The sequence below is a fragment of the Lathamus discolor genome, chromosome 6 (genome assembly GCF_037157495.1).
Source record: "Lathamus discolor isolate bLatDis1 chromosome 6, bLatDis1.hap1, whole genome shotgun sequence".
NCBI lineage: Eukaryota > Metazoa > Chordata > Aves > Psittaciformes > Psittacidae > Lathamus > Lathamus discolor.
In genome coordinates, this window is record NC_088889.1 from 39,308,402 (window position 1) to 39,335,822 (window position 27,421).

Below are 27,421 nucleotides of genomic sequence, written 5' to 3' on the forward strand. Positions count from 1 at the left end.
ACACTAGGAAATATACATGGAGTGGGAGACAGTGTGAATGTCTCAACACACAAACAGCTCTCAGTGGAAAACCAAATCAGAGGACATAAATCTACTGGAAATACAGTTTCAGACTATTGCATGGACTTACACATTTAAACTAAGTTCAGCATTTATTTTTCCTCCCCCTATTTTTTTTTTTTTTATTTAATCAAAAGACAGACAATCTCACATTAATGTAATATAAGGTACTATACATACATTCTTAAAGCGATACTTTTTGGTCATAAAAGGTAGCATTCTGATAGTTGTGGGACACAATGTTCTTTACCACCTCCTAAAACACAGTTTCATATACTTTTCATCAGTCTTCCACACTTCCTTGCAGAGTCAGTTGCTGCTGGAAAAAAGGAATAGCTCACCATCATCCATGGATCTATTCATTCTACAGCAGCCCTTACAAGTGCTAGCACAAATACCAAGTGTGATAGTGGTTTTTGTGACGTAAGTTTCAATCCCCTTGGAACTAGAACAAAACCAACAGTCCTGCTAAGAGAGGATAAAAAGACACCTGATAGTAAGTTACTAGTCAACAAATTAATCAGCAATCCTCTGGTAAAAATCTAAAAAGTTTTCTGCAGCATCTACCTGATGTCCAGTGTTACTTTTCGCTGCAACTAATGGGAGGGACTCTCTTACAGCTGCTCACACAATCTACTTAACTGTAACAATAAAGAATTTGCCTTTTCAAGACTTTACAAGCTAAACAATAACTAAAGGAAGCAATACTTCCAACAAGATCCCAAATGCATTTAATGCATTTTTTCATCAGACTGGAATGTATCATCTTTAAAAAAGGGAAAGGAAATTAAAGTAAAAGATGCACTAAACTATAAGCAGTATAATAAAAATAATACCCCAAAATAACTTCTATTTTAATTTATTTTGATACTGGCTCATTTCATTTTTTAAGGACATGAAAAAAAAATGGCAGAAGAAACAGTGAAGGATATTCTATGATACATTAGTGTCTTTATTGATTTGTTTTGTCTGGCTTCTGTGATGTAACACATTGTAGAAGCTGGGAAAAAAATATACAACTCTTGTAAAAGTAATATTTACCCAAGAGAAAAATATTGCTCTTGTTCTGGTTCACCTACTTCCATTTTTATATTGTAGTTCTGGCCAAGAACACTCTCCAGGAGTTCTTTGATCGTCTGGTCTGAGGGAGATGGAGAAGTAGACTGCAGGGAAGCAATTATTTCATCAATAGACCTTGCAACCACTTTCACAGGCAATGCTGGTGTGGAAGTAGGCTCTTCAGGTTTGCGCTGCTGGAAGTTCTTCTCATCTATTTTTGAAGTGTCTGGTCTAGTCACATCTCTTGCCTCTTTCAACTGCTCTCGAGCAGACCTCACACTTGGCTGCTTGCTTCCTTTTCTCAGCACCCTTCCCAATCCAACATCTAAATCTTGCTGCTTTACTCTTAAAATTACTCTGCTTCGCTTCTTACAGCTTTACCAGATTGCTTTTCCCTTTCTTGAAGAGCTTTTACTAGTATCAGAATCTATAGAGCTAAATTCATCACTATCTGTTATATTCCAGTATCTATTTCTCCAGTTTTATCCCTTTTTAAATTCTGGAGATCCATCTGTAGCATATGCACTCTATCCTTTACTAATAACTTTTGTCTTTTTTAATGAGATAAAGGAGCTATTAACATGAACATTAGACCTGCAGTAACTTGGCTTCTAAGATGGTGCTGGGTGCTTGACCATTAGGATTTTCTTAGGTACCTGCAAATGATGGTATTATTGGCAGGTTTACAACTGTACTTTCATGACTACAAGTGGCACTTTCCCTGTTAACTTTTTCAGAGCAAGTTCCCCCATTTTTGTCAGCACTGTCTTTTGCCACAGATTTATTTCTCTGAGTCATCACCCTGAGATGAGGAGTTTGTTTTTTCATGTCTCTTACATCAAAAGAGATCCTTTTTGTGAACTTCAGAACACCCGATGAATTAATTAGGAGTATTTTTATTTACATTCATGACAGGCTTATGTGGACTCTTCTACCTCTGGAGAGGATAATGTTCTTAACTGATGCAATTGATCTGGTGTTAAATCTTCCAATAAGGGCTAAATGCTCACGTTCCTAGGAACAGTAACTATTGCTTATTTGATCTTCAGACTATCCCACTGAGATTCCCTGCATATAGTCTCATATTCAGCTCTTCCATATAACTCAGTCCAAAATGCTCATGTTTTCTAGCAATTTTCTCCCACTCTATGCAGCCTGTAAATTCAAACAGAAATGAGGTTATGTATTTTATACACCAACACAGAACCCAGCCTTGCAAAGACTACTTCATTTTGCTAAGGGCCCCATTGACTTTAATCAGACTGCTCTGAACGTGCACAATTAAGCACCAGCAATAGGTATTAGCATTTTACCTGAAGAAACAATTGAACTGTTTCTATTTTGGGGAGCTTAAATCGGGACTTGGACAGAAACTCAAGAGAGTGAAAAAAACTGAAAAAGGATAAAGTGCAACACTTTCTCAAAGTAACCACAAAAAGCTTTCCACTACAGAAAACGGTGACCTTCCCCCCTCCCCAAGCCCCACTTCTCCCCATCGAGCAGGCAAAGGGCCTGCCTGCCCTCAGCGAAGCACCCCACACACCGACACAGCCCCGCACAGGAAGGCTGCTCGTCTGCCCCCGCCCCACAAGACGCCGGCGGCCCCGAGGGCGACAAGGAGCCAGGCCCGTAGACCCCCCAAGGGCTGCCGCCGCTCCCTATCAAGCGGGAAGGCAGGGGAAGGACGCGCTCCGTATCCAAGCAACGAGGTTCCCGCTGGGAGAGAGAGGGCGGTGCCGGCTGCCACCCCTAGCAAGCGCCCCCTGTCGGCGGGGAGGGCCATGCCACGCAAGGTTTCGCACAGCATCACTCGGACTCGGGAGACACGCGCGACCTCCAGCCTTCGGGGACGGGACGTGAAGGCGTTTGTGTGGGGAGCATTGGTCAGAATTTGCTCCCTTGAGTGAGGTTATATCTGAAGGCCCACAAGTTTCAGCGTCATCCGGAGGCAGCGTTAGAGACCTGCAAGGTGAGCCTAGGGATCCGTGGGCACAGTGTGGGAGAGCGGATCTGTCCCTTTTCATCCCCCTTTGTCTCCTGTGTATGGCAACCCCATTCTGCTGACAGTCAGTTTGGCCCTGGAAACGAAATGTACAAATATCCTGGATGGGAATTTGTGCACCATGCAACACAGTCACTTCCTAGACATAATTACAGACACATTTCCCCCCCCCCCCCCCCAACTAATTTTCCTAATTTTCAAAGAGGCAGCTTGGCGATGAAAAGCCAGTTCGGCCGTGTGTGACTTGTTTAGCATCACCAATAAACTTTCTATCATCAGTATTTTATTTACAATAGGAGGGACTGCCTGCAACAGGATAGACTCGTCTCAACAGGATAAACTCTGTCTCAGACTCCATAAACCAACCAGCTTTGCAGTGTTAATATGTGAGCAAAAAGTCTGAAACCAGTTCTCTGAGAGGAATCCTGACCCCATGTCTTCCAGTTTTACTAGCCTGTCCTTCAGAGAACAGAAGTATCAAACACATTTGACAGCTGTCTGGTGAAAGTTAAATTTTAACAGTAGCTCTTTTCACACACAAAGTATGAAGTACAAGTGGACCAAGAAGGTATATGACCATTCTAGTATCCAACAAATATCAGGATGATAAAATGTGCCAAAAATAATCAAACTTCAGGAAATAAATAAATTAATTAATAAATAATAATAAAAAAGACATCTAAGTCAAAAGAAAATGTGAAAAGTCAAAGTGAGTCTATCAAGACAGTCATAACTATGGCACAAACCTACAGGATCACATTGATCAGGAAAGAAAAGCTGGCTATCTAGAACACAGGCAGAGTGAAGCAGCTTGTAACAGTAAGAGTAAAAAAAAACCCACAAATATCGTTTCCTGTATATAATCTGAACTCAAAGCACTGGAATTTCCATGAATCTCTGGACTGCAACAGTTCACAAAACTACACTTGTAATCCACTTAAGCCTGTTACATATTTGTAGTTATGTTATTGTTGGTAAAAACGAAGGGTTTTTTGGGGGTTTTTTTGGGGGGGTAGGGTTTGGTTTTGTCTTTTTCTTCATTTGGGTCCCAAACATTTTGTTTTTGTCTTTTTCTTCATTTGGGTCCCAAACATCCATGTAACAAGGAACTGTAGGCATTAGCTGCATATGTTGGATTCAAATATAGCACCCACCTGACTGAAAGGCTGCACTGATCTAACAGGCAAATGTCTTCTATTATCCTCTCCTTTCTTTGTAGATTTCAGCTACAGCTTTGTAGCTTTTTTTTTTTCCCCACCTAACTGTATTCCTGGAGTTCAAAGGGGTAGCCAGTGTACTTCTTGCAAACAAACAATACTTCTTATACTGGGCAAGATGACCAACTTTTATCTCGCTAATGTAACCAAAAATTTGTTGAAGATTAAAAACACATTAGCCAGTCGTATTACATCCCAATTAATAGCAGGTTTTCTTCTTCTGATAGCAAGATAACTGATTAAAGGCCTGTAATACGCTCTAGGAAGCATATGTGTTTGGTGTCTAATTTGTTTTGTGTTTGGTGTCTAATTTGTTTCTCCCTCTCTCTAGAAGGAATCCCACAGTAGCTGGAGTACCAGAAGGTGGAATATCAAGTAGTTGATCTGTTCTAAAGGATTCTCATTAGCTGTCGAAGGCCAGTAGAACGGTTCAGAACAGGAATGAAGTGTTCGATCGCCTCACTGAAGATGAATTCTATTAGCAGTTTAATGCAGCTGTAAGCCTAGAGAACAGATTCATTTCAAGCTAGTTACATGGTAAGTAAAGCCTGAACAGTTTCATTTATCTAGAACAGTTCCTCTCTGCGGGAGTCACAGTGGGATGTGGAAGAAAAGCCTCTGCATGTGAAGAGGTATTTGCATCAGGAAGTTCTAGTAAGAAGCTGCTGAATGACAAGAATGATTTGCATTTATAAAAAAAAAATCATAATCTTAGGAAGAAGAAAAAATCCTTAGACATGGGTTTCCTCTTTAGGTTAATAGTTGTGGTAAAATTGAAAATGAGTATGTTGTGTTATCTTACTGTATCTCTTGTGTGACAGCTCTGCTTGCAGAAGACCAGGGGCTAGCTCCTGGGGAATGTAGTTAGGCTGCAAGAAAGGTTGAAGCCTTGGTTCATAAATGTTTCCTGTTTTACAGAATTTAGACTCCAGGTCGTGTAAGCAAAGTGAGTAAGCACCCAAGAGGGCAGATGTCAAGTGAAATCCCAAACACTATATTTTTTTCCCCTACCAAGCCACACACATTGCTTAGTAGTTGTTCCAGAAGTGCTGCCACTGTATCCTATAGATCCTCAGCTTGAGCTCCAGACATGACAGCTACAGTGATTCTTGTCTCTGATATACAGGAAATCAGGGAAAGCTTTTTCCCCTTTTTCCACATATTTATTATTAGTATGTACCCCTCCCTTAATGAACACAATGGTGATCAAAGCCTGAAGGTGTTTTTTTGTTAACATTAGTTATTTTGTTAAACAGGTTAAGCCTTATCTCTGCAGCTTGCAAAGTCCAAAATTTAATCAGTGGATGAATGTATCTAGTTTTGGAAAACCTTGTGCAATCTCAGTTCCTGGGTACACATCATTATTTTATTTAATTAAGCCTCACCAGATAACTACGCTTTCTAATATCATACAAATTGTATTATCTATGTTATTAATCTGTTAATGTTACAGGGATTTTTTTATTATTATTATTTAAAAAAAAAAGGAACATTAAAACATTGTTCAGTTGGCTAGAGAAAGTAGAAAAAATGCAGTTTCTTTTCTGCTAAACTAGCTGAGTCCATGTCATGTAATAAGTCCTACACCCAGCGCACATCATTGCCAAGATCCAAGTTCATTCTGGAGTGACTCTGAGATGCACATAGTGCCCTACAAGATTTGGGAGGAAACTGGAGCACAGTCAGGAGGAGTTAATGGTGTTTCACCATATGGTAATAGTCACCTTTATCTGGGCAATCAGAAATCAGGACAGCATGGTGCATAGGAAGTATGTACAGCCTGGTATGGGCTCTCCAGAAAATGCCAGAAAGAGTCCTTGGAAAGCTGAATAGCAGTTACCTAAAGGAAAAAAGAAAGTAGGAGCATAACTACTTTGCTTACTATGGCTTACATGTAGTTAGTACTAGTGAGTTGATGCCAGTTATTTACTAGTCAGTGGATACCAAGCCTTGGTAATAGTTCAAAGCACCCCCAGCTCTGAGCAAGGTTTCTGCTCTTTCCTTTTCAGTGTGCTACTACAGTCAGAGCACTAGTCTATTCTGCCTTAAAATGGCAATACGCTTGCTCAAAATTATCACCAATGCAATAGCTCCAGCAAGGATAATAGCATATTTACGTATACAGTTTCACCACGATGCCCAGGTAGCATTAGTCCACTTTAGAGACCAGGAGCTAGAACAAAGAGAGTTTAAATGACATTCAAAAGTCCTCTAGTAGAACCAGTGGCAGATTCATAACTGAGTCTGTGCTTCTGACTGTGAGTAAATAAAAAATCAGAGGTAGGTATCTTCAGGTTACAGACTACTGTAAGGGCATCAGAATCTTTGTTTTAATATTTCTGCCATATAAAATGTCCATAAATACTCAGACAAAGTAAATTTGTTATAAACTAAAATACTGAACTGTGAAGTATGGCCACTGGGAATACAACATACAAATTTCTCTGACAGTTACACTGTGGGGAAAGTAATCTGTAGCAGGAGAGTGGAGTAAACGGGGTGGGGAGGGGAGGGTGGGTGGGAATAATCTCTTGAATCAGAGAGTGTCAATACTGAAAAGCTTTTTGGCTAGTTGTAAGGGTTTGATCCAGCTGAGCTGAAGGAAATACTTTTCTTTTTTCAGTGATCAATCCATATTGAATCCCTTGTGCAGTAAGCAGCCATGGAAAGGTTTTGTGGAATTAGTATTATAAATCACACATTCAATCCCTTTGTGAGCGTTGAAAGCATTGTCATTCTTCTAATCACTATATCCTATCTTTGATCCATAACAAATATGCACACCCAGCTCTACTAATCTCCATTATGATTGTGAGATATCTGTATTTGCCAGTTCTATGCCAACAGAAATAGTTAAAATTTTTCTTCATCCTATGATTTTGGGCTTTTTTTTTTTTTTTTCCCTAATTGAAACACATTATTCGCATAATGGCATTTCCCTTTATAATTCAAAATAAAAATAAATATGACGTTGGAAAGAAGTTCAAGCCTTTTTAGTTAAAACCATATTTATAATGAGAAAATCATTACAATAAGAAAATCATTTGGTCACTTTAAGTGGTCATGAATCCCAGATTTATTTTTTAGTATGATGTGACTGTAATAATACCAGATATGTGCCATTTTATTATATAACTGATGAGAAATTACATGAGTTACTTTTAGAACCCCTTCACACATACCCGTTATTATAGACACAAGGTCAGAGACGCTCTTGGCTTTGAAGAAAGCTGTAAGCAATAAACGGAGAAATTACAGCTAAACACCTGCCAAAGTATTTGCTGGACTCAGCCCTATATACTTGATTTTGGCTTAAAATTTGATCATATTATCTCTGCTCTCTGTTGCCTTTCAGCTAATACACCAGAATTTTCAGCTGGTTATTCCAGTCCAACTCTTTGGTTCTCTTAGGACAACAGCTTGACTGTGGATATATAGATGTAGATATATATGTGTGTGTGCGTTTGTAGATCTCACAGGTTTCACAGCTGAAGACTCAATGTTGGGGGCCACAGAAATCCCATTTAATCTCAAGAAAAGCCTTCATATCTCATCAGTGTCTTCAGCAAAAGGAAATGCCCTGCAAAGGGTGAGGAGATATGTCTGCAGAGGCTGAAGTTCCAGCTGCCTCTAAGTATAATGTTAAAAAAGATTTTAAGTGTTTGTGGCATGGGATGGATGTTGAAGCAAATATTCCTAGATATTGATTCTAAAAAGGGGAAAAGATTGTTTGTTTTATGAGTTCTAGGAGAGACACCTGATGAGCTCTGAGATTGTTGGGATGGAACAGAGAATCTCTCTGTTTTGGAGGAACTGAAGGAAAGGTCAAGTGTTGGATTCCCTCCCACCTTAAGTCACCACCTAAAAAGATGTAAACTTGAAACTACATGCACTGCAGAAATACTTAGGCAGCTGCCTCGTTGGCTGGTGAGGAGTGGAGGAGGAATTAATTCAATCTCATTCTTCCTTGTCTGCATAGGGAACTGAGCTCGTGTGATGGCAGAAGGAAAGGCACATGGTGAGCTAAGTGGCCTTCCTGATATCATTCCCTTAAACCTGCTCAGCAGGGAGATTCACCCTTGAAATGCTTGAAGCAACAGCAGAAGCTTAGGCCAACTGCTGGGAGGACCAACCACTTTCCAAAATGCTGAACAGCTGCTGCCCCTGAGGAGTCCTAAAATGTTACCAAATCCAGACCTTCCTCAACTTTCCCATAGATACTAGTTGACTATTCTTATTTTATGGGTCTCACTTATGATTTGAGGGTGTTACCAGTTGATTCTCACATTCTCACATTTCAGTGCAAAACTACAGGACATGTTACACAGGGCCTCTGAGCGTCCTTCTCCAGGGCAAACATCAGTTTTGCTATATGCAGGTTATGTATGTCCCGTGTTAGAGTAAATGGCCTAAGTGTTTTTGTGTATGCATGATAATGCTGCCACACATCCCACAATCGCTTACTGTTCATTTTAATACATCTCAAGAAAATGTGCAGTTAATGCAGCCTGAAATAATTTATGCTCTAGGAACTGCAAGCTGGGTAAAGCTGTGGAACTGCTCCCTGGGGAGGAGTTTAAATAAGCCAGCCTTGATTTTGTACATTTGATTCTTCAGAGCTGAAGCCAACCAAGAAAGCCATTTATGATGGATACTAGTCTCTCCCCATGCTTTTGTGTAAAACTGCTGTAGAGATAAAGACTGGGAATCAAATAATTCTTTGCAAGTACAGGAAAACAGAGCGAACACATTGAAAATATGTTATGCAGTGAAAAAAGGATAACATTCCTCCAGTCTCCATTGCTCAAAATCTAAGGTACCAAATCAAGCCCATCTGCACAGGAAGATTAATTTGAAGAAGACATGAAGTATTATTTTAACAAGAATATTACAAAGAGTTGATCAGCTCTGCATCTCTTCTCCAATACAGCAATACGTGGGTTATATCAGTAAAACATACTTCTCACAGAAAACACACGGCAAGTTTTGGAAAAACAAGATTCCAAATAGAGAATCTTTTCTATTCTCTAGGGGAAATACCATTTTTTCAAGAAGCAGATATTGTTGAGAGGGGGAAAATGCAGACTTTAGTCCATTAAGACACTTGGGTAACTTTAACAAAGAAGTAATTCTAAGACTCATGCAAACGTGTCTCTCCTACCAAGCTCTGCTTCTTATATCAGTTTATTTATATTAACTGCACTCACTGTCCTAGTTTGCTTTCTTGCTTCCTGGAAAAAAAAAAAAAAAAAAAAAAAAGGAAAAAAAAACCTGTGTACCTGAAATACTATTTTTGCAATTTGGGTTAGATTCTACAAAATGAGTGCCATTGATGTGCATACATGTATAATTGAATTCCCATCTCCTCTGATGTTCTTCCATGCTATAGTACTACAACTACTTTAAAACACTCCCTGAAACAAAACTAACAAAACTTCCAAAAATATATTGGGCAATTACACAAGAACTGGCACACTGATTGAAATACACAACAGAAGCATTTCTGTTTATTTTTCAGTAAATTGTAACATTAAAAAAATGCCCAATAACTGAAATAAATACCTACATGGCTGCTCTGAATCAAACGAGAAATATCTAATGCATTTATTTTTGCACAAAGTAAGTAGAACACAGTTGGCCAATCACACACTGCAGTGTGGGCATCCTGCCAGCTGGAGTTCTGCAAACAGCATATGTACATCTAACCCCATTAGCAAAATTAAAGTGATTGTATACAGTGGGTCATGATTTACCTAGCTAAGAACTCTTCTGTTACACTAAAGAAAAAGTAAACAAAAACTTCAGAGGCTTCCTTACCGTCATCACCGCAACCATCGGATATTAACGTATTGATAATTTTTCATTTCGCTATCTATGCTTACTTCTCCTTTAACTGGCCTGATAAACGACTACTCTCAGGCAGGTGGGTTATTATAATTTATGTCAGGAGTATCGCTCAAGTATCATGATGTCAACTCCGAATGACAGTTAGAAAAATGAAACGTAATTAATTGCACTGAAAAAAAAAAAAAAGTAAAATACAAATTAAAAACTAAACTAAACTAAAATATAACAAAATCTGGCAACGGAAAGTCGCTACTACAACGAGCCACACAATGTGCTCCAGCGCCCAGGAAGGAGCCCGCAGAGTTTGGCCCTTGAGAGCCCGGCAGGTACCTGCCGCCCGGTGCCCCGAGGGCGCGGCCCCGCAGGACTGGGCCTCCGGAAGGCACGACGCTCCTCAGCGCTCCCGCCGGCAGCAGGGCGGCACTGCCCGGGTTCCCGGCCAGCTCGGGGCCTCCTGCGCCCTGCGGCGGCTGACGGGGAGGGAGAACAGCGACCGAGAAGCAGGCAGTAGGGAAGGAGGACCCGGCGGGTGGGGTGCGTCCTCCCGGCTCTCCCTGCAAGGGACGGGGCAGCGGGGATGCATGTCGGCCAGGAAAAGAGGGTCGCTTAGTCGTCACGATCGGAGATAAGAAAAGTTCATGCAGCAAAGGCTCCAAAGCAAGTGCTGAGTCCATGCAGTGCCCTCACCTGCCCGGGCGCTGCTCCCGAGAGAGAGTAAGGTAAACGCCACCTTATCGCATCGCACCGTCTCGTGACCTCGGGGACCGGGAATGCTTGGGGGCAGCGGGAGCCTGGTCGTGCCAAAGGCCCCCCACCGGCTCTTCTCAGCGAGGGCTCAGCGCAGGAGCACAGAGCAGGGGCGGCTCTGCCTGTGTGAGGGAGGGAAACAAGCCGCTCGACTCTACAGCCGTCTTGATGGGCTTTTTCGGGAGCGAGGGGCGCTCCTGGCAGCTACCGACCCCTGCTCCCGGAGCTCCCTAGCACCTCCCGGCTCCAGCCAAAGCACCCGGCTCGGGGCAGCGGCACTTTCCCACCCGATTGCTGTTTGCTCGCTTGGATGGGAGAGGAATTCGGATTGGAAAAGATGGGAAGAGGGATTTCCCACCTTCAGGATGGGTGGGTAAGGACAGGGAAAAGGAAGGAGAGTCTGAGGGGCCCCACTGCCTCAGAGGAGACCCGCCTGGGTTGGGCCCGCCTGGACAGCAGGCAGGAAGAGGGTCTGGGGTGGGGGAAGAGAAGGTGGCTGTACTGTGAGCATCAGGGAAGGCATCCTGATGCAAAAATAACCTCGCAGCTCTTTCTCCAGCTAGATGTCTACCCCGCACAAGAGCTGCTGAGAAATTCCCGGCCAGGAGACGATGGTGTTGCGGTAAAATCAAGACCTTCCAAGTTAAACTGATGGGGTGGCGGCAGGCTCTGCCCCTGCCAGGGGAGAGGTAAAGCTGAGCAATCTGAAACAGCCCTCCGCAGTTAAAATCAAAGCCCCCGTTGATTTCATGGGTCGCAGTCCTACGCGTGGGGCAGTACCTGCGGACGGCGCTCCCGAGCTCCGGTCCCCGCGGTACAACCGGAGGCCACTTACCCACGGGAGAGACCCCTCGACCCGGCCCGACAGCACTTCCCAAAAAGAGGGCACTTGCTGAGTGGCCTTTGCAGGGCCCAGCTCCAACAGTCGGTGCTGATAACACGGGGTCCCCTGGGCGTCCGCCCCTTCACACACATGCGAGTGCTTTCCTGTCTCAGGTCAGTTGCTGTGTTTCCCCCCTTGGCCGTGCTCACCCGTGGAGCCAGGAACTGAGACCCTGATCCCGTTTAGAAGCAAAACCACTGCTCACCTCGGCCTGTGCTGTTCTCCAGACTGCACAGACAGCAAGCCCTGAGAAAAAGGAATAAATAAATAAAATTTAAAAAACCCCACAGTGTACAGCTTAATCAGAAACTGGTGCTACAGTAACCAGAGTTGGGAAAAGGCTCTGTGTAAATTGGGCCAAGGCTACCATCACGAAGTTTAGAAAGCTCATAAGCGCATCTAGAGTGCTCCTTGCTCCTGTCACGCATCCTCCATCCCCGCAAAGCCCTTCCCTCCCGCAGAGCCTGCTGCACACTGCACGGACAAATCGAGCTGGGCTCTCAGAGGATTCCACATAGGCTTTCACAGAGGATCAAGTGCAGGGCAAGGGCAAACACCGAAATACCCTCTTTTTTCCGTGGCCGCGGGCAGAGCCACCATGGCCCTCTTCACCTCTTCACACAAGGAAGGCTTTTCTCTTCTGGGACTGCGACATAGCAGCCGGGTCTGAAGGGAATTCCCAGCAGCGGCTGGCTCTGCCTCGGCCTGGCTGGTTTGCTCACCGAGCCGAGCGGCTTTCTGAGGTGATGACAACCAGGATCACGCCTGGGCCCTCTCCTACGGCAGCACCCTCAGGCAGAAGGAGCTGAGCCCGGGACCGCAACTGGACAACAGGAGGCGCTGCGGCTTTGCACAACCCCGGACTCCCTCCGCTCTCCACGCGGTCCGGCGGGCACCCCAGCCGAGGCGTCCCGGGGGGCCGGCCGGCGCCGAGAGAGGCTTTACCGGGCACCACGTCTGCTCCGCCCGGGGAAACACCTCCACGGTTAGCAGCAGAACCCGAGCAGCGCGGCCGGCTTCGTGCCTGCGCTTTCTTCCCGGGTACAGTAGGAGCCCTGCGAGGAATGCCCGGTGTCCTGGCGGGTGCTGCTCCCGCGGGGTGGGCTCTGGGAAGCGGGGCAGCACCTCCCCGGGGTCGGTCGCTCAGGGAGGAGTTGCCGCCAGCGGGGTCGCTGAGGCCGCCGCATCCCTCGCAACCTCGCCGCGTGCGGCTGTACTGCTGGGGGGGCTGGACACCACAGACCTGAGCACTGAAATGAACAAGCCGCAGCCCAGGGGTCTATATTTTCAGATGTGCAGACAGCTCCCGTTAGGAAAAGAGAGATGGTGCATGCATGAATACCGCAATTTTAATATTTATTGGATTTTCCACTGGGTTTTGTTCCAGTTTCCACGGGTGTAGTTTGACCATTTGAGAAAGTAGGGGTTTAACCCAGTGCTTTTATCTATTTTATTTTCTTCAAGACACATTTTCATCCATTCTTCTCGTCTGCTGCTTCCAGAGTTTTGTTTGTTTCGAGGATTTGACTTTATTCTGTAGCCAGATTTAAAGGAAGAAGGACGAGGAGAGAAAGAACAAAGAAAGGGGTAATGGAAAATACATTTAGAGGACAAGTTAAAACATATTTGTCAAGGCGGAGATATGCTCTATCTCGGCATTTGAATCCTGGATTTCTGTGTAAGAAATTTTAAAATTGTTTGTGAAAGTGGCGTTTTCGCAGACCCCTCAAGGGAAAATCGCTGTGGAAGCAACTGTGATCGTGTTGAACCACAAACATGCCAAGCAGAAGTTCAGCCCCAAATGTGTGTTTTGGTTTGTGTGGTATGATTCGAAAGACTTTTTCAAAATTCCAATAAACTTTAATTCCCTTTCAAATTCCCATTGCCCGAAAAGTTATTTGGGTTTGGGGGAATTTTGTTTGTTTGGGTGGTGTATGGGTGGGTATTTTGGTTCTGACTTTTTTTTTTTTTTAATATATATTTTTTTTTTTCCTATCAGATGATAGAAATTCTAGTTGCTAGGTAGGAACAAACCCATGAAGGATAAGGCAGAGAAGCCAAGAAAAGGCTGTGGTCTTGACATGAGCTAGACGAGCCGGACAGGGCAGCAGCAGAAACAGGAAATGTTTGATTTGTCTGCAAAGACTGAAATGTTCCCTCCATAATAATAAACAGCGTTGTTCAATGTCAATTTGGCTTATCGGTGTTGCCCCTTTTTACCTTTTACCAGCCTTTGTAGATTCCTTATGCTCTATTCTTTGAGAGAAATCGTGTTAATGAGCAAGAAGTTGGTAATGAGATATCCGCTACTTGTTATTACTGCTCCTGGGTGCCTGGCACCAGAGAGGACTTTCAAAGGAAGCCCTTTGGGCTGGAGGCTTTCCACAGTAAAGATATAAAATGGTTCCAGTGACTCACCTGATGTTTGCCAAGCGGAGGTTAATATCGGCGGATCCGCATTCAAGCCTCAGTCCGCATTTATCGGGTGCCTGTAGTGTTATGTCTCAGAGCGGTGACTCACATGGTTTCTAAACGTAAGGCACCAGAAAAGAAAAATCACGATCACTCTACACAGGATGGCAGCCCCTCTTGAAGGGCTAGGTTTAGCCCATTGAGGGGGTCGGAGGGCTTTGGGGAGCGCAGAGCCGAGTCCCTTCTGATCGCAGCCCTGAGCTCCCGGTCCGGTCCCCAGGGGTGCTGTGGGCAGGGGGCGCCGTGGCAGTAGCGGGGTTGGTGCGGAGGTACCTGCATGGTACCCAGCTTCGAAATGAGGGGCGGGAGCGGGGGGTAGCAGAACTCAGAACTTTGGAGCACGTCCCTGCCATCGAGATAAAGGAGCATCTACTGGACTTTAGTAAATATTGCACCTAATCTCAGGCGTTTAAGGCTGCACGGCCTTTTGCATTCTCTTCAGAGGGGGCTGCCCTTCCCTTATCTACCTCATTTCATTTCCACCGATCCCTCCTAGCATTTGTCCTGTCCATCTGGAAGAGAGGGTGTGTCGTGCCTCCCCCCCCCCCCCCCCCCCCCCCCCGCTTTCCTACTCTCCCCTTTTCCCACCTCTGTCTCTCCTTCTTTCCCCACAAGCTTAAACCAATTACTCCGCTTTGCAAATAAAGTGCCGCCCCGGGGGGAGTTGCAGGCGAGGGGAACTGCCTTGTTTGCAGGTGCATCTTCGGCTTTGTAGGTGCGAACGCCTTTGTGCGACGGACAAATGGGGAGAGGAGGAGGAGGTGGGTACTTCTGCGACGTAAGATCCACATCAGCTCAACTCCACTCACATCCCAGCCGGTACTTCCTCACTTTCTCAACTGTCTCGCCCCACACCGCTCGCTGCCTCCTTTTTGGCTGATTATAGAGGAAAATTCAGCACCCCTCCCGCCCCTCCTGAGAGCTGGCTTCCTGCTAGGTGGGGGTTTCGGGCTTTTCTCCTGCTGCCCGTCACTCGCTTGCAAGAGGGCTGGATGGTTACACCGGGCAGGTTGGCTCCATAATGTTAGGGACTGTGAAAATGGAGGGGCATGAAACCAGCGACTGGAACAGCTACTACGCCGACACTCAGGAGGTGAGTAAACCCCAGGGTCTGGCTACGCTGCTGCCCCTCTGCAAGGGGGGGAGTAGGAGGCCTGGGGGAGGGCTGGGGGGCTGGAGGGGGGGGGGGCAACAATCGGAGAAGTCGGTTAGCGCTCCAGATCCTGCCAGCGCAAATGTGCCTCCCCCTCCCTCCGGCGCTGAAGCTGGGCAGACTTCCCCGAGGAAAACACGGCTTCCGAGAGCCCCGGGAAGCGTTTGAGAGAGACCCGGGGCTTCTGCGTCCCCGCTGGGGGGCCGGGGGCAGCTCTTGATCTCATCTGAAAGGCGTAATCTCCTCTTGCGGCGCTCACAAAAGCGCCCCGTAAACTCTTGGCTCGGGGCAGGGGACTCGCCGCGCTGCCGGCCCCCGGCTCCTTCCCTGCAGATGGCAACGGCGGCAGGGGGGTGGGGCGAGGGACCCGGTCGCAAGCGCGTCCCGGGACCGGGGCAGCGCGTTCCTGGGCCCGCCGGTGGGGCCACAGGAAACTCTGTCGCCGTCGCCGGGGGCCTCACCTGTTAAAGTCGGGCGAAAAGAAGGGAGAAAGGGTGAAACAGCCGTTTGTTCGTACTTTGCAAGACGGGCTGTCCGCGGCGAGCGCTGCTGCCGGGGGCCGGCTGGCGGCGCTGCCGAGAGCGGACCCGGGAGCCAGACCGAGAAAGGGGCCCGGACCCGGCCGGACCCACCGCCCCAGAGCAGGCTCGGCCCGGCCCGCAGCACCCCGGCAGGCGCTTCCCACCTCCCTATCCACCCCCAGCGGCTCTTTGACAACGCGGTGCAAGAGAAGGGAGAGAACCGGCCAGAGCGCCAACAACTACGGCAGAGGAGAGGGCCACGGAAGCGTCCGGAGTCCTCCCCGCGGCGCGCCTCTGCCCTGTGGGGCCTGGGGTTGGCACCGTGCCGCTGCGGCTCTGCAGGAGGGGAGTCTCTAGGAGAAGGCAGCACCTAACAGCCCTGCCAGCAGCCCCCCGGATTCCCGCCCGGGAAGGAGCCGTTTTAAGGAAGTGTGGTGGCGAGACAAGCACCTAGGTGTGCGCACCCGGGCATTGCATCAGCACACCCGGACACACGGCTCTACAGTCCCCACGCCTCGGCCCTGCACCCCGGAGCTGGCACCTAGCGCCCGTGCGGCCACGCGGGCACAGGCAGATACGTGTCATCTTGCCGGAATCTTATTTAATAGAGGAAAGTCGGCTAAGGGCAAATAAGGGTCATCCTAATTGTGTGCCGCTTCCAGACTCATTTATCCTCGCCATGCTCATTGTCCACAAACATAAAGTTAAGCTACCTTCGCTTTTGCTGTTTTTTCCTCAATCTTTTCTGATATTTAATTTTAATCACTGCATGGGTACAAGGTGGGAAACCCATCCGTGTTCTACCATCCCGAATAATTAATGTGATCCTCTAAATTGAAAGCGCATTTATAAGCTCGTGGCATTTGTAGTGAACAGTAATGAATTTTGTACATTTAATAGTCGCTTAAACATCCTTTTCTGAGCCGTATTGCCTTTTTTCGAGGTAAACTGGGAACACCTTTCTCCTTTCTATTAAATCAGATGACATACTGGAAAGCACAATTTCAGGCTTTCCGGTTTTGTTTTTTTTAAGACTTGTGTTAGGTGGTAGGCTGCTACAATTTTTTGCATATCGGTCAATCGTAGAAGATTTCAGGCAGGGAAAGTTCAGGCTTTTCGTAGTCTGGGAAAGCTTTTGGTGTTTGTGGTGTTTTGGTGTGGGTTGCTGGTTTGTTTTTTCTTGTTTTTTTCTTTTTTTCTTTTTTTAACTTGACTTTAAAGACTGACTTCATAGAAAAAGCAGACTAGGGGAAACCTTGCCACAGGTAAAAATGCGCGGACTTGAGCTGTTGCTGTTAGGTTTTTGGAGGCTTTTTTTTTGTTTTGTTTGTTTGTTTTTTTTGTTATTGTTGTTTTGATTGTTTGGTTTGGGGTTTTTTTGGTTGGTTGGTGTGGTTTTGGTTTGCTGTTTTGGTTTTTTTCTTTCTGGCAAAATATTGTCTCACATCTTGTGTAAGAATAGAAATCTAAATCAGTGTAGGGTGGGAGAAGAGATGCATGAGCTTATTCTAAGGAAGTGGAGGTAGTTGAGCTTCTCCTTTGCGCAGGCAGTGTACGCCCAGAAATTTCAATAATCTGATGAATTTAAATATTAAATCGGCGAGACGGAACACAAAATCGGCAAAACAGAGGGAAGAGTCCAGGAGTAAACCTCCTCCCGGGGCAGACAGAACCCGCAGCCCGGCCATGCAGGGGTGCGGAGCGGAGCTGCCCTGGTGAGGTCGTCGGTCCGTGCGCCTCGGTGATCCCGGTGCAAGCCGCGGCACGCCGGTTAAAGGGAAGTGCGTCGGTACCGAGCACCTCTGCACTGTGTCTATTTATAAACACATATAAACATGAATTAGCCCTTTTCATCGCGCCAGCGGCCTCTCCGTGCGGCTTCTGGGAAGCACTCTCCCGGGTGGTGGGGGAGTGGAAGGCGTCCCGTGGCAGGACATGTACACGGCTTGCTGGCCAGGGCGGGCAGCGCGGGAGGGTCCGGGCCCGGGCCCGGGCCAGCCGGGGTCTTTCTTGCTCACCCCTCTTTGCCCCCCTAACCCGCTCTCTCCGTCTCGCTGCCCTAGGCCTATTCCTCGGTGCCCGTGAGCAACATGAACTCGGGGCTGGGCTCCATGAACACCATGAACACCTATATGACCATGAACACCATGACGACGAGTGGCAACATGACCTCCAGTTCCTTCAACATGTCCTACGCCAACACGGGACTGGGGGCCGGGCTGAGCCCTGGCGCTGTGGCCGGCATACAGGCGGGCTCGGCGGGGCCGGTGAACGGCATGCCGGCCGGCGTGGCAGCCATGGGCACGGCCCTGAGCCCCGGCGGCATCAATGCCATGTCTGCCCAGCCGGCCCCCATGAACGGGCTGAGCCCCTACGGCGGCATGAACCCCTGCATGAGCCCCATGGCCTACACCCAGTCCAACCTCAGCAGAACGCGGGACGCCAAGACCTTTAAACGGAGCTACCCGCACGCCAAGCCACCCTACTCCTACATTTCCCTCATCACCATGGCCATTCAGCAGGCGCCCAGCAAGATGCTGACGCTGAGCGAGATCTACCAGTGGATCATGGACCTTTTCCCCTACTACCGGCAGAACCAGCAGCGCTGGCAAAACAGCATCCGCCACTCACTCTCTTTCAACGACTGCTTTGTAAAGGTGGCCCGCTCCCCCGACAAGCCCGGCAAGGGCTCCTACTGGACCCTGCATCCCGACTCCGGCAATATGTTTGAAAACGGCTGCTATCTGCGCCGGCAAAAACGCTTCAAGTGCGAGAAGCCGGCGAGCAGCAAAGCTCCTCAGGAAGGCAGGAAAGATCAGGCTGGGGCCTCCAGCTCCAGCTCCAACTCCCCACTGCACAGAGGCCACAATAAACCCGCACAGCTGGACACCGCCACCTCCCTCTCTGGCTCCAACCCGTCCACCAGTCCCCAGTCTATGGACCACAGCGGATCGAGCACGGAACTAAAGACTTCGGCCTCTGCCGCCTCCTCCACCATCAGCTCCGTCCCTGCCTTGGCCTCCGTCCCGCACCCCCCTCACTCCTTAGCCCACGAACCCCAGCTCCACCTCAAGGGCGATCCCCACTATTCCTTCAACCACCCCTTTTCCATCAACAACCTCATGTCCTCCTCGGAACAGCAACACAAGCTGGACTTCAAAGCCTACGAGCAGGCACTGCAATATTCCTCCTACGGGGCCAGCATCCCAAGCGGGCTGCCCCTGAGCAGTGCCTCCATGGCGGGCCGGAGCAGCATTGAGCCCTCGGCCCTAGAGCCTTCCTACTACCAAGGTGTGTATTCCAGACCCGTGTTAAACACCTCCTAGCTCTGCATCCCCTGCCGCCGGAGCGAGTCCTTCTCCCTCACCCCTCTTTTTCTTGGCTTCTCTCCCCTCTTTTCCTCTCCCTGCGCCAAACTGAGATGTTCCCGCACTCTGCGTGCGAAGGACTGTTACTTTTCAATTCTCTCGCAACGCGTAGTGTGCTGTTACGAATCCTCCACGACCTCCTGCGGAGACGGCTGCGTCCTGCTTGTACATACCCCCACCCGCCTGCCGCCCAGCCCTTCTCCCCGGAGGCCCCCCCAGCCTTTACAGGGTGTTATTAAAAAGAAGAAAAAATTGTTGAGCTTGTAAACTACTTGTTTGTGCTTTCCGCCCACTTGTCTCCCCCCTTCTGTGCTCTATAATCTCATGTAAGTTTACAGGTATGTGGCAATACTTTAACAATACGGAGATGAAGAAGCGAGTAGACATTTAAAACTTTTTTTTTTTTTTAATTAAAAAGGCTTTGAAGGACAATACTGCTGTGAAGTAGCAAAACACTAAGAGAATCTCTAAGCAACAAGAGGACTATTTACTTTCTAAGATCATCCTTTTGATACTTGCTAAATAGACCTTCGGCTACTACAACCCGCATACACCCAGATGCTGCGGGCCGGATCCTGCACTCCCGAGGGGACCAACTGGAGCTTTGGAGTGCAGGATGCGACCCTTATTCTTTTCCCAAGTGTTACCTGTCTTGGGGTGTAACATAAAGTTAAAAGAGGTCACAGCCAGTTGGATTTTTCCCCCCCCACATCTGTTACTGAAGATTCTCGTTCATCAGGAACTCTCATCAACATGTGGATGACATGCTTATTTAAGTTAAGTGTCTTCATTGTGTACCAGCTAGAACTGTGTGTCCATAACAAGGTTATTTTCCCTTTTCCCCAGGAAACTTTGACTATTACACCGACATAAGGAAGAGAGGAGAGCTCTGTCTCTCTCCCCTTTTCTAACTTCTTTATTTTTTATTTTTTTGTGGCCGTTTAATTATCGCCATCGTTAGCTTGTTTCATCCAGTGTTAATGCACTTTCCCCAGTTTTACACGGTGTTAGCATAGCCAGACGGGTTTTATTATTATTCCTGTTCGCTGTTTCAATGTTCTTAATTTATTGCATGGTTTATATTTTTTTTCTTTCTTTACAGCTGGAAATTGCTTTAAATGACATTTAAAAAAGAATTACACGTGAATTTAAGAAATTTTGTTAATTTTATAAATGTGATTGTAATTGAAAATAATATTTTGATTTAAAACGATAACTGAGAATTTAATGCGTGAAGTATGTTTTTGATCATTTGCAGTTATGGACTTTAAATAAATCAAATGTTAACAATGAAAGACTTCTGCTATTTTCTTTCAAAATTCCTGGGACGGGTTACGGCGAACAGAGCCATGTGCCAGGAAAACAAACGCATGGATGTGACGAGGAGTGGTCTGCGCGGAGCAGAGGAAGGAGACGCGCCCGCAGGGAGGGTTTGCGGGCTCTGCGGTGCCACCGGCCTCTGCGGGTGTGGACGGGACCGGCGGAGGTCTCCTTTTTTTTAATTCACTGTGCCGGAGTAGGTTGAGGGAGGGAGGGACAAAGCCACCCGAGGCGGTGTCACCTCCTTGGTGCTTAGCAGCAGGGGCGGCGCAGCAAGACCCGGCGTTTCTCCGCCGGACGAGGCGACCCCGGATAGACCATCTCTAGCGAGGCTCCACCTCGCCCCGGGAAGGGCCGGGCCGAGCTCCCGGCCCAGCTTCCTCTCCGCAGCCCTGGCTCCGATCGACCCCGGTGGTAACAGCGGCAGTGCTGGCCGCGGCAGGCAGCATCGCCAGGGGAGGGGAATTTACACGTGAACAGATTTCACTGTATTGAGCCCCTTCCTTGCACGGCCGCCAGATAAAAGAACTGTGTAATTCTCGTAATTATCACATAATTGCCCCCTGACGAGTTAGGTACGGCGGCAACTGGTCGATTTAGAACAGAAAAGCCAAGCGAGCGTCCCAAAAATCTCACCAAATTCCTCCGCCACTACTACTCAGTGAAAAGTCCACCGGAGAGCCCCCCTGGCAGCCCGGCCGCGGGAGGCGAGCCGTGGCCACGCTCTCCCGCCCAGGCGGAGCTGGCTCCAGGGCTGCGCTACGAGGGTGCGCTCGGGCGGGCGGAGGTTTATTGCGGTCCCCGCAGCGGGAGTGCGAGGGGTTTTGTGCCCGGGACGCAGGGTTTGGCGGGCATCCCGTGACCCGTCTGTGCGGGTCCCCTTCCCCCTCTGTGTTTCCTGAACCGTCAAGCACCAAGAGATCCCCCGCAGCTCGGGGTTGCTCGGCCCCAAGCCCGGGCAGTGGGTCCTAATTAAAGTCTCTCTTCCGCCAAAAGGAGCTTCCTGAGCCTCGAAACAGAGTGAAGCCCATATTCAGCAGGACTTCACTTGTCTCCCACGGACTAGTCTGTAGAGAATATGCCCACTGCAGAGTGGAGACATTGATTTAATACCTTGAGATTGTACACAGAAAATATCAATCGACCCACAGCGATAAGGCAGCAGGTTTCGCACAACAGCTGAGGAACACAGACAGTGTGTAATGGAAATATTCGGGGCGTGGGTAATAAAAAGCTCTAAGCTGACCGACGGGGCTCCAAACCTCTCAGAGATAAGGATTGGAGCCTGTCACTGATGCAGCAAGTCCCTTTTCGCCACTCGCCATTCAGATTATACTCCTTCCCACAGGCAAACTGTGTCTGCCATGGGCAATGATCCACTGACATAAGGATGCGGCTCATGTTAAAAACCCGGATCCCCAGCTCGGGGAGGGCAGCTTTCTGTCATCAGTTTACAACTTGGAAATCAACAGAGGGAAAAAGAATCCCCGGTTTTCTGTCCCACTCCTCGCTGCTCTGCTGCTGCTGTTTTAATCCTGTACTCAAAAAAACCCAGATACAGTGCAAAATTAAACTAAAAGTAAACTCCTTAGGAAGAGGGTGCACCTCCGCCCGCAGTGTGTAAAGAGGAGCTTACGAGCATCTCCTTCAGCCGGACAGCTCACCCTGTGTCAGGAGGGAAGGAGATGGAGGGTGAGGGTTTTTGCCCATGTCACAGACGGTATCAGCCCCGCGACCGGGACACAGGCAAAACTGGAGGTCGCCAGTCTGCAGGATCCGGCCCCCACAGCAATTTATAGGGGAACTTCGCCTTTTTCTTCACGGCAATTATCTCCCACTGGCCACGTGCGAGGGAGAGAAAACGGCTCATTAAATACACGCGGGGAGTAATTCAGGGTGGCGGGGGAGTTCTGTAAAGATTTACACGGAGTCTATGAGGTGAGGAGGTCCCTGCCTGGAGCGGGGGGATGGGGGGTGCCTGGCGCTCTCGCAGAGCGCACCGGACGAGCAGCGGGCTGTGGGGGACGGGGCGGGCAGGGCGAGACACCGCGGGGCTGGGCAGGAGCAGCCCCGCCGCCGGGGCCGAGCAGCCACGGCCGGTCCGGTCCTTCCCTGGCACGGCAGGCTCCCGTCTGCCGCGGGGAGAGGCGACCCTGCTTCCCTTGGCAAGGGGGGTAGGATGGGGCCCTCGCCCATGGCACCTCCTCGGAGCACCTGCCAGCAGCGTTTTCCCTGCGGAGAAGGGAAAAGTCGGTGGAAGAAAACCGACTTCGGCTGCTCAAATAAGGGTGCAGAAATAAAATCATAAATAATACCTCCTGGGTTGCTTCCCAAGTGCGAATGGACAACACTGACGTCTACATCGGCAAACAATAGGAGGATGTACATTTATTGGAAGAAATTAATTTTAAATGTTCGGGACTGAAAGATGAGAAAAAATACTGCCCGGTCAGTTGTTGCCTCTGAAACGTAGTCTTTTTAATAAAATGCAAGTAAATCGTAAAAAAGCGGCGCGAGAGAACACTTCAGCCACTGGCACGGCTTCAAAAATTGTTTTCAAATGTTGAGTACATATTGAATATTTGAGTGGTTACTGGTCCGTCAGCGTAAAACCGAAATTAATGAATTCCCTTGCTGTAATGCCAACTAGCCCTTATAAGAGCAATCGACATGGTTTTAATTTTACAGCGATGTTGTAGATAAAAAGCTTGATTGCGATAACAACGCGCCCTGTGCTATCTCTTTTCTGTTATGATAAAACGGGATCTAGACATATATGTGTGAGTGTATGTGAGTCATCACACTGAAAAAAAAATAAGAACAAACAAAATAAACGTATGATTTTGGTGTGCATTTTCGCGATAATTTTGATTCGTGAAGAAGCAAATGCTGTCATATAAACATGGGATAGAAAGTTCTCTCGGGAGGTATATAGACGCATATATTGTATATATTAACATATATATAATTAGTATGTACTTGTTTCCAGGGGAGACAAGTGGAAATACACAGAATACACAATGACCAGGCGAAAATCACACCACAGAGAGCGACTGGGGCACGGAATGTACACGTAAGTCCTCGCAAAACTCTCACTCTGCAATATTGCGTTAGGAAATATAAAAGAATGGTTAATAGCTAAAATAAAAATGCAATTAGTTTGATCATTTAAATGTCAAGGGCGGTGCTGCAAAACGGGTGACTTTTTTTCTCTCAATGCAATGTGAGGCTTCTCAGCTACACTAGCTAAGGCAGAGTAGTAACTAAAAGAAAATAGATTGCATATTTTCTGCTATTTGGAGTGTCGAAAGGTCTTTTGCAGCAGGAGAAAATAATTGATGGAAGAGAAGAGTGGAAAACGTGAGGCGATAAGAAGAAAACCTGCCTTTGTTCCCTCTGGTTATTTTCTGCTGATTATTCTGCCCATTGTGACAAAGTAGCAGTTAAGGATAGATTAATGTAAATAACCTCGTATTTCACTCCCAAACCGTGCAACTTTCTGGCCCAAGCCTTGCCATGGTGTTTGTATTTCCCCCCTTCACCTCAAACAGAAACTCATTGAGACTTCAGATCTTTGAACTTTGGACAGATCAAACTGCCAGCGCTCACCTTTGTCTCCAGTCATTAGGATTTAAAATATATATGTAGCCTCATGGCAGAATCCATTTGCCCTTACGAGGGGAAAAAAATTGCAGTATCCACTCTTGCCCCCACCCCAAAACGCTTACATTTAGGCGAATTCATTGAAACGATCATTTCCCGGAATGGCGCCTCTGCTGCAGGAACATTGCTCGAATGGGCTTTGCCCAGGCGGGTTATTTTACGGGAAACTTGTCGTTATGTTGCTACTACTGTTTGATATTTTTTCCCATTTTCGTACACCTGCTCGTTATTCCAAGGGGGAGCTACCGGCATAATGGACATCACTATTATTATTATTATTATTATTATTATTATTATTATTATTATTATTATTACAGCCCGCAGGCGGGACTCGAGGTGGAGCTGGGCACCGCCGTGCCCCCGCTGCCGTGGGAGCTTCCCGGAGGTGCCCCCGTTGAGGCGACACGGGGGGGAAGGTGCGGGTGCCGCTGCCCTCCCAGCCGGGCCCGGTAGCCTGAACCTTCCCCAGCGGGCGGCGTTGCCCACCGGTGGTCCAGCCTAGCTTTGGGTTTGTGACACCATTCCTTCTCCTTCGCTGAGTCTCGGGAGGGAATAGCGGGGGGCGGGAGTCCCCCGGTGGAAGTGTTTCTGGTGACCGCATTTCTGCTTTCGAAGTGGTGCCCGTTCGCACACCACTTGGCAGTGAAAGGGTGCCGAGTCTGCCTTCGTCCGGGGGAAAAGCCATCCCCATCAGCTGGGGCGAGGGTATCCCTTTCACGGACAAAGCACCTCTTGGCCCTGAGCAGTCAGATGGAAGTGCCGTGGGACCCCCAAAGGGCTGCACCCGCTTCGGGAGGACTCTGGGAGCTACCTCACGCCGCTGAGAGTGGGACCCACGTAGTTCCGTCCCACGCCACGCTAGCGGGGCACAGCGGGGCAGACGCGCTCCCGGGCCGCGAGGGACTCGCAGCGGACTCTCACCTGCTCCCAGCCCTCCCAGGCACCAGGGCAGAGCCGCCCACCCGGGGAGCAGCAACCATTTCTACGGCAAACACCGCCTTTGTGCCCGATACCTCTAAGTGCTCCCTAATGAATCACCTAGATTTGCAATCTACTGCGCAGCAGCTGAAATGTATTTCCCTCTTTATTCCTTCTCTTCCCCGAGCCTGCCCGGCGGGTTGCTAACACACATTTCCTCCGGTTATGACCGGCGGAAAATGTAAACATGTTGGTGACTAGGAGGTGGGCCTCATTCTGCAACCCGGGATCTCTCCATAGTGACTCTCAGTAATGACCTCTTTAGCATAAGAAAGCCCCGGGGGCGGGGAATCTTTGAACTGCGAGGCAGGAGATTGGAATAAGGACATGTCTGAACTTATTCAAATGTATGCAACAAGTTTTCTAGTACTAAGGTTATCTGATGTGACCAAGAGACATTTTCCATCTTCTACTTTTTTTCCCTTACCTGGTCCCTTTATCTAAGGAAGCACTTTACAAACTTCAGGTATGTCATAACTCTATATGAAATCTAAAGAAAACAACAAAAAAGAAAAAGCAAGAAAACCAAGGCCGGACCCACATTTAGTGTGTGTGTGTGCCGAAATAGAGACTCCAGTTTAGAAAGGGGGGATGCTCTCGCCTCCAAATACGGGGCAGCAGACCTAACATCACGCCCCGGCCACTAGGAGCCCTGGAAGAACCATCAGAATCTGTGATCTAGGAGACCCAGCACATACCCACCGCCGGCCGGGGTCCCCCTGCACCCCCTCCCGCGTGCCCGGGGCCGGCACCCAGCACCTCTCCGTCGCTCGGCCCCGCTGACACCTTAGCAACACACGGGGCATCTCCTCGGGTCTCCCTTAAAACCACCCCCTCGGGCATCGGTGTCCAGAGGAGGAGGGGGGAGAGGCGCTGGCCGGTGCAGAGCAGAGCTTCCCTCCCCCCTCCGGGCAATTGTTCCCTAGAGCCCCTATTAATGCGGGACATATGTTATCCACAGGCCGTAAGCAGCGGTAAGACTTCGCCATCTAACTTGTTGCTCAACTGACGAGGCGGTTCTCATCTTCTCATCAAAAGCCGCCGGTCTTTCTTCAGCCGTATGGACAAAAATGTGAACAACAATGCCCGCCTCCCTTCACTTCAAAAGCTGCCATCGCGGAGGCTACCCAGAGAATTTTCTCTCTGCCTTTCATTCCCGGTTTGAAAAAAGGCACTACAGGGCCAAGGCGCTCCTAATACTCTTTGATGGGGATTGAATTCATTATCTCCAATAACACAATTGTGCTTGGCCAACGAAAAGAGCAAAGTAATACTCATCTAGAATTAGAGAGCGGGACTCAGAAGAAAGGGAGCGGGAGGACGAGGGGGGTGGGGGCATTTCAAAGGGAAGGGGGGTGGGTGGGTGAGAAAACACCTATATCGAAAATCGGCTTGGAAGGAGGGGGTCCCCAGAAGTTTAAATTACAGAAGTGTATTAAGTGGCGCATTGTACAGCTCAAGGCGCGTTGGTGGTCTGAGGGCGCATTCCTCCCTCAGCCTGCGCGCCGGCACCGACTGGGTTGGAGGTTCTTGACGTTTCCCTCCTCGGGATGGCCCCGGGGCTGACTGGCCCCATCGCTCTGCTACCTGCCCCGGCGCACCCCAGCGTCTGTCCCCCCGTCATCCGGGCTGCGGGAGGGGACACTTCCCTTGCCCGGGTGCTTCCGGAGCACCTGTGTTCCCCGCCTGCCCACGTTGGCTTCGTGGCGGCTCGGCAGCGGTGGGGAAGGGCCGCAAAGCAAGAGCAGCCCAGCAGGCAAACAAACAGCCCCCTCGGCCCTCGCCACCTCCAGGGACCTCGGGGGCTCTCCGACGCCTGTCCTAGCAGGGACCGGGATGGAGGTCTCAACGCCATCACACCTCGATACCATCCCGGGCAATAGGTGTGCTGCTCCACCGGGGCAAGGCCCGGGTCACCATGAGTTCGGTCTTGTCGATGGAGGGCAAGAGATGGAGTAATGAGTGGATGACAGAGCAAATGAATGAATGAACGAAAGGAGAGAATGAATGAATAACACACAAATAAATAAATAATCGAGCACAAAAATCAACCGATTGGAAAACCGCTGTGTTAATATGAGAGATTAAAATATTTGCCTGTTTGGCTTCCAGCGTAAATGTTTTCTATCGG

At 48.5% G+C, this 27,421-nt stretch overlaps 1 protein-coding gene and 3 long non-coding RNA genes across 10 annotated transcripts; 1 reads left to right on the forward strand and 3 right to left on the reverse strand.

The window, feature by feature from the left end:
* Positions 1–987: 987 nt before the first annotated feature.
* LOC136017705 (uncharacterized) lies at positions 988–10,877 on the reverse strand. Its single transcript, XR_010614046.1, has 4 exons — positions 10,156–10,877; positions 6,063–6,178; positions 3,082–3,197; positions 988–2,274 (listed from the first exon to the last, which is right to left on the reverse strand). It is a non-coding gene; the product is annotated as an uncharacterized LOC136017705 (long non-coding RNA).
* Position 10,878: 1 nt separating this feature from the next.
* LOC136017706 (uncharacterized) lies at positions 10,879–12,605 on the reverse strand. Its single transcript, XR_010614047.1, has 3 exons — positions 12,538–12,605; positions 12,021–12,061; positions 10,879–11,054 (listed from the first exon to the last, which is right to left on the reverse strand). It is a non-coding gene; the product is annotated as an uncharacterized LOC136017706 (long non-coding RNA).
* A 549-nt stretch (positions 12,606–13,154) lies between these two features.
* LOC136017709 (uncharacterized) lies at positions 13,155–14,739 on the reverse strand. Its single transcript, XR_010614050.1, has 3 exons — positions 14,561–14,739; positions 14,234–14,343; positions 13,155–13,349 (listed from the first exon to the last, which is right to left on the reverse strand). It is a non-coding gene; the product is annotated as an uncharacterized LOC136017709 (long non-coding RNA).
* A 242-nt stretch (positions 14,740–14,981) lies between these two features.
* On the forward strand, positions 14,982–26,603 carry FOXA1 (forkhead box A1). 7 transcript variants are annotated; one of them, XM_065686221.1, is made up of 4 exons: positions 15,055–15,380; positions 18,025–19,252; positions 23,639–23,722; positions 26,252–26,603. In XM_065686221.1, the coding sequence occupies exons 1-3, from the start codon at positions 15,309–15,311 to the stop codon at positions 23,671–23,673; spliced, it is 1,335 nt and encodes a 444-aa protein (XP_065542293.1). In that variant the 5' UTR covers positions 15,055–15,308; the 3' UTR covers positions 23,674–23,722; positions 26,252–26,603. The 7 variants fall into 7 exon arrangements, with proteins under 7 accessions (XP_065542295.1, XP_065542293.1, XP_065542294.1 ...); XM_065686222.1 differs by lacking the exon at positions 26,252–26,603 and adding an exon at positions 24,630–24,716; XM_065686223.1 differs by lacking the exons at positions 15,055–15,380; positions 23,639–23,722; positions 26,252–26,603 and adding exons at positions 14,982–15,048; positions 19,748–20,585.
* The last annotated feature ends 818 nt before the right edge of the window (positions 26,604–27,421 follow it).

Coding starts and splice junctions, on each gene's coding strand:
- FOXA1 (XM_065686219.1), top strand. CDS start 15,309: ATGTTAGGGACTGTGAAAATGGAGGGGCATGAAACCAGCGACTGGAAC. Junction 15,381..18,024: donor ACTACGCCGACACTCAGGAG/GTGAGTAAACCC, acceptor TCGCTGCCCTAG/GCCTATTCCTCGGTGCCCGT. Junction 19,253..19,747: donor AGAGCCTTCCTACTACCAAG/GTGTGTATTCCA, acceptor TTAATTAAAAAG/GCTTTGAAGGACAATACTGC.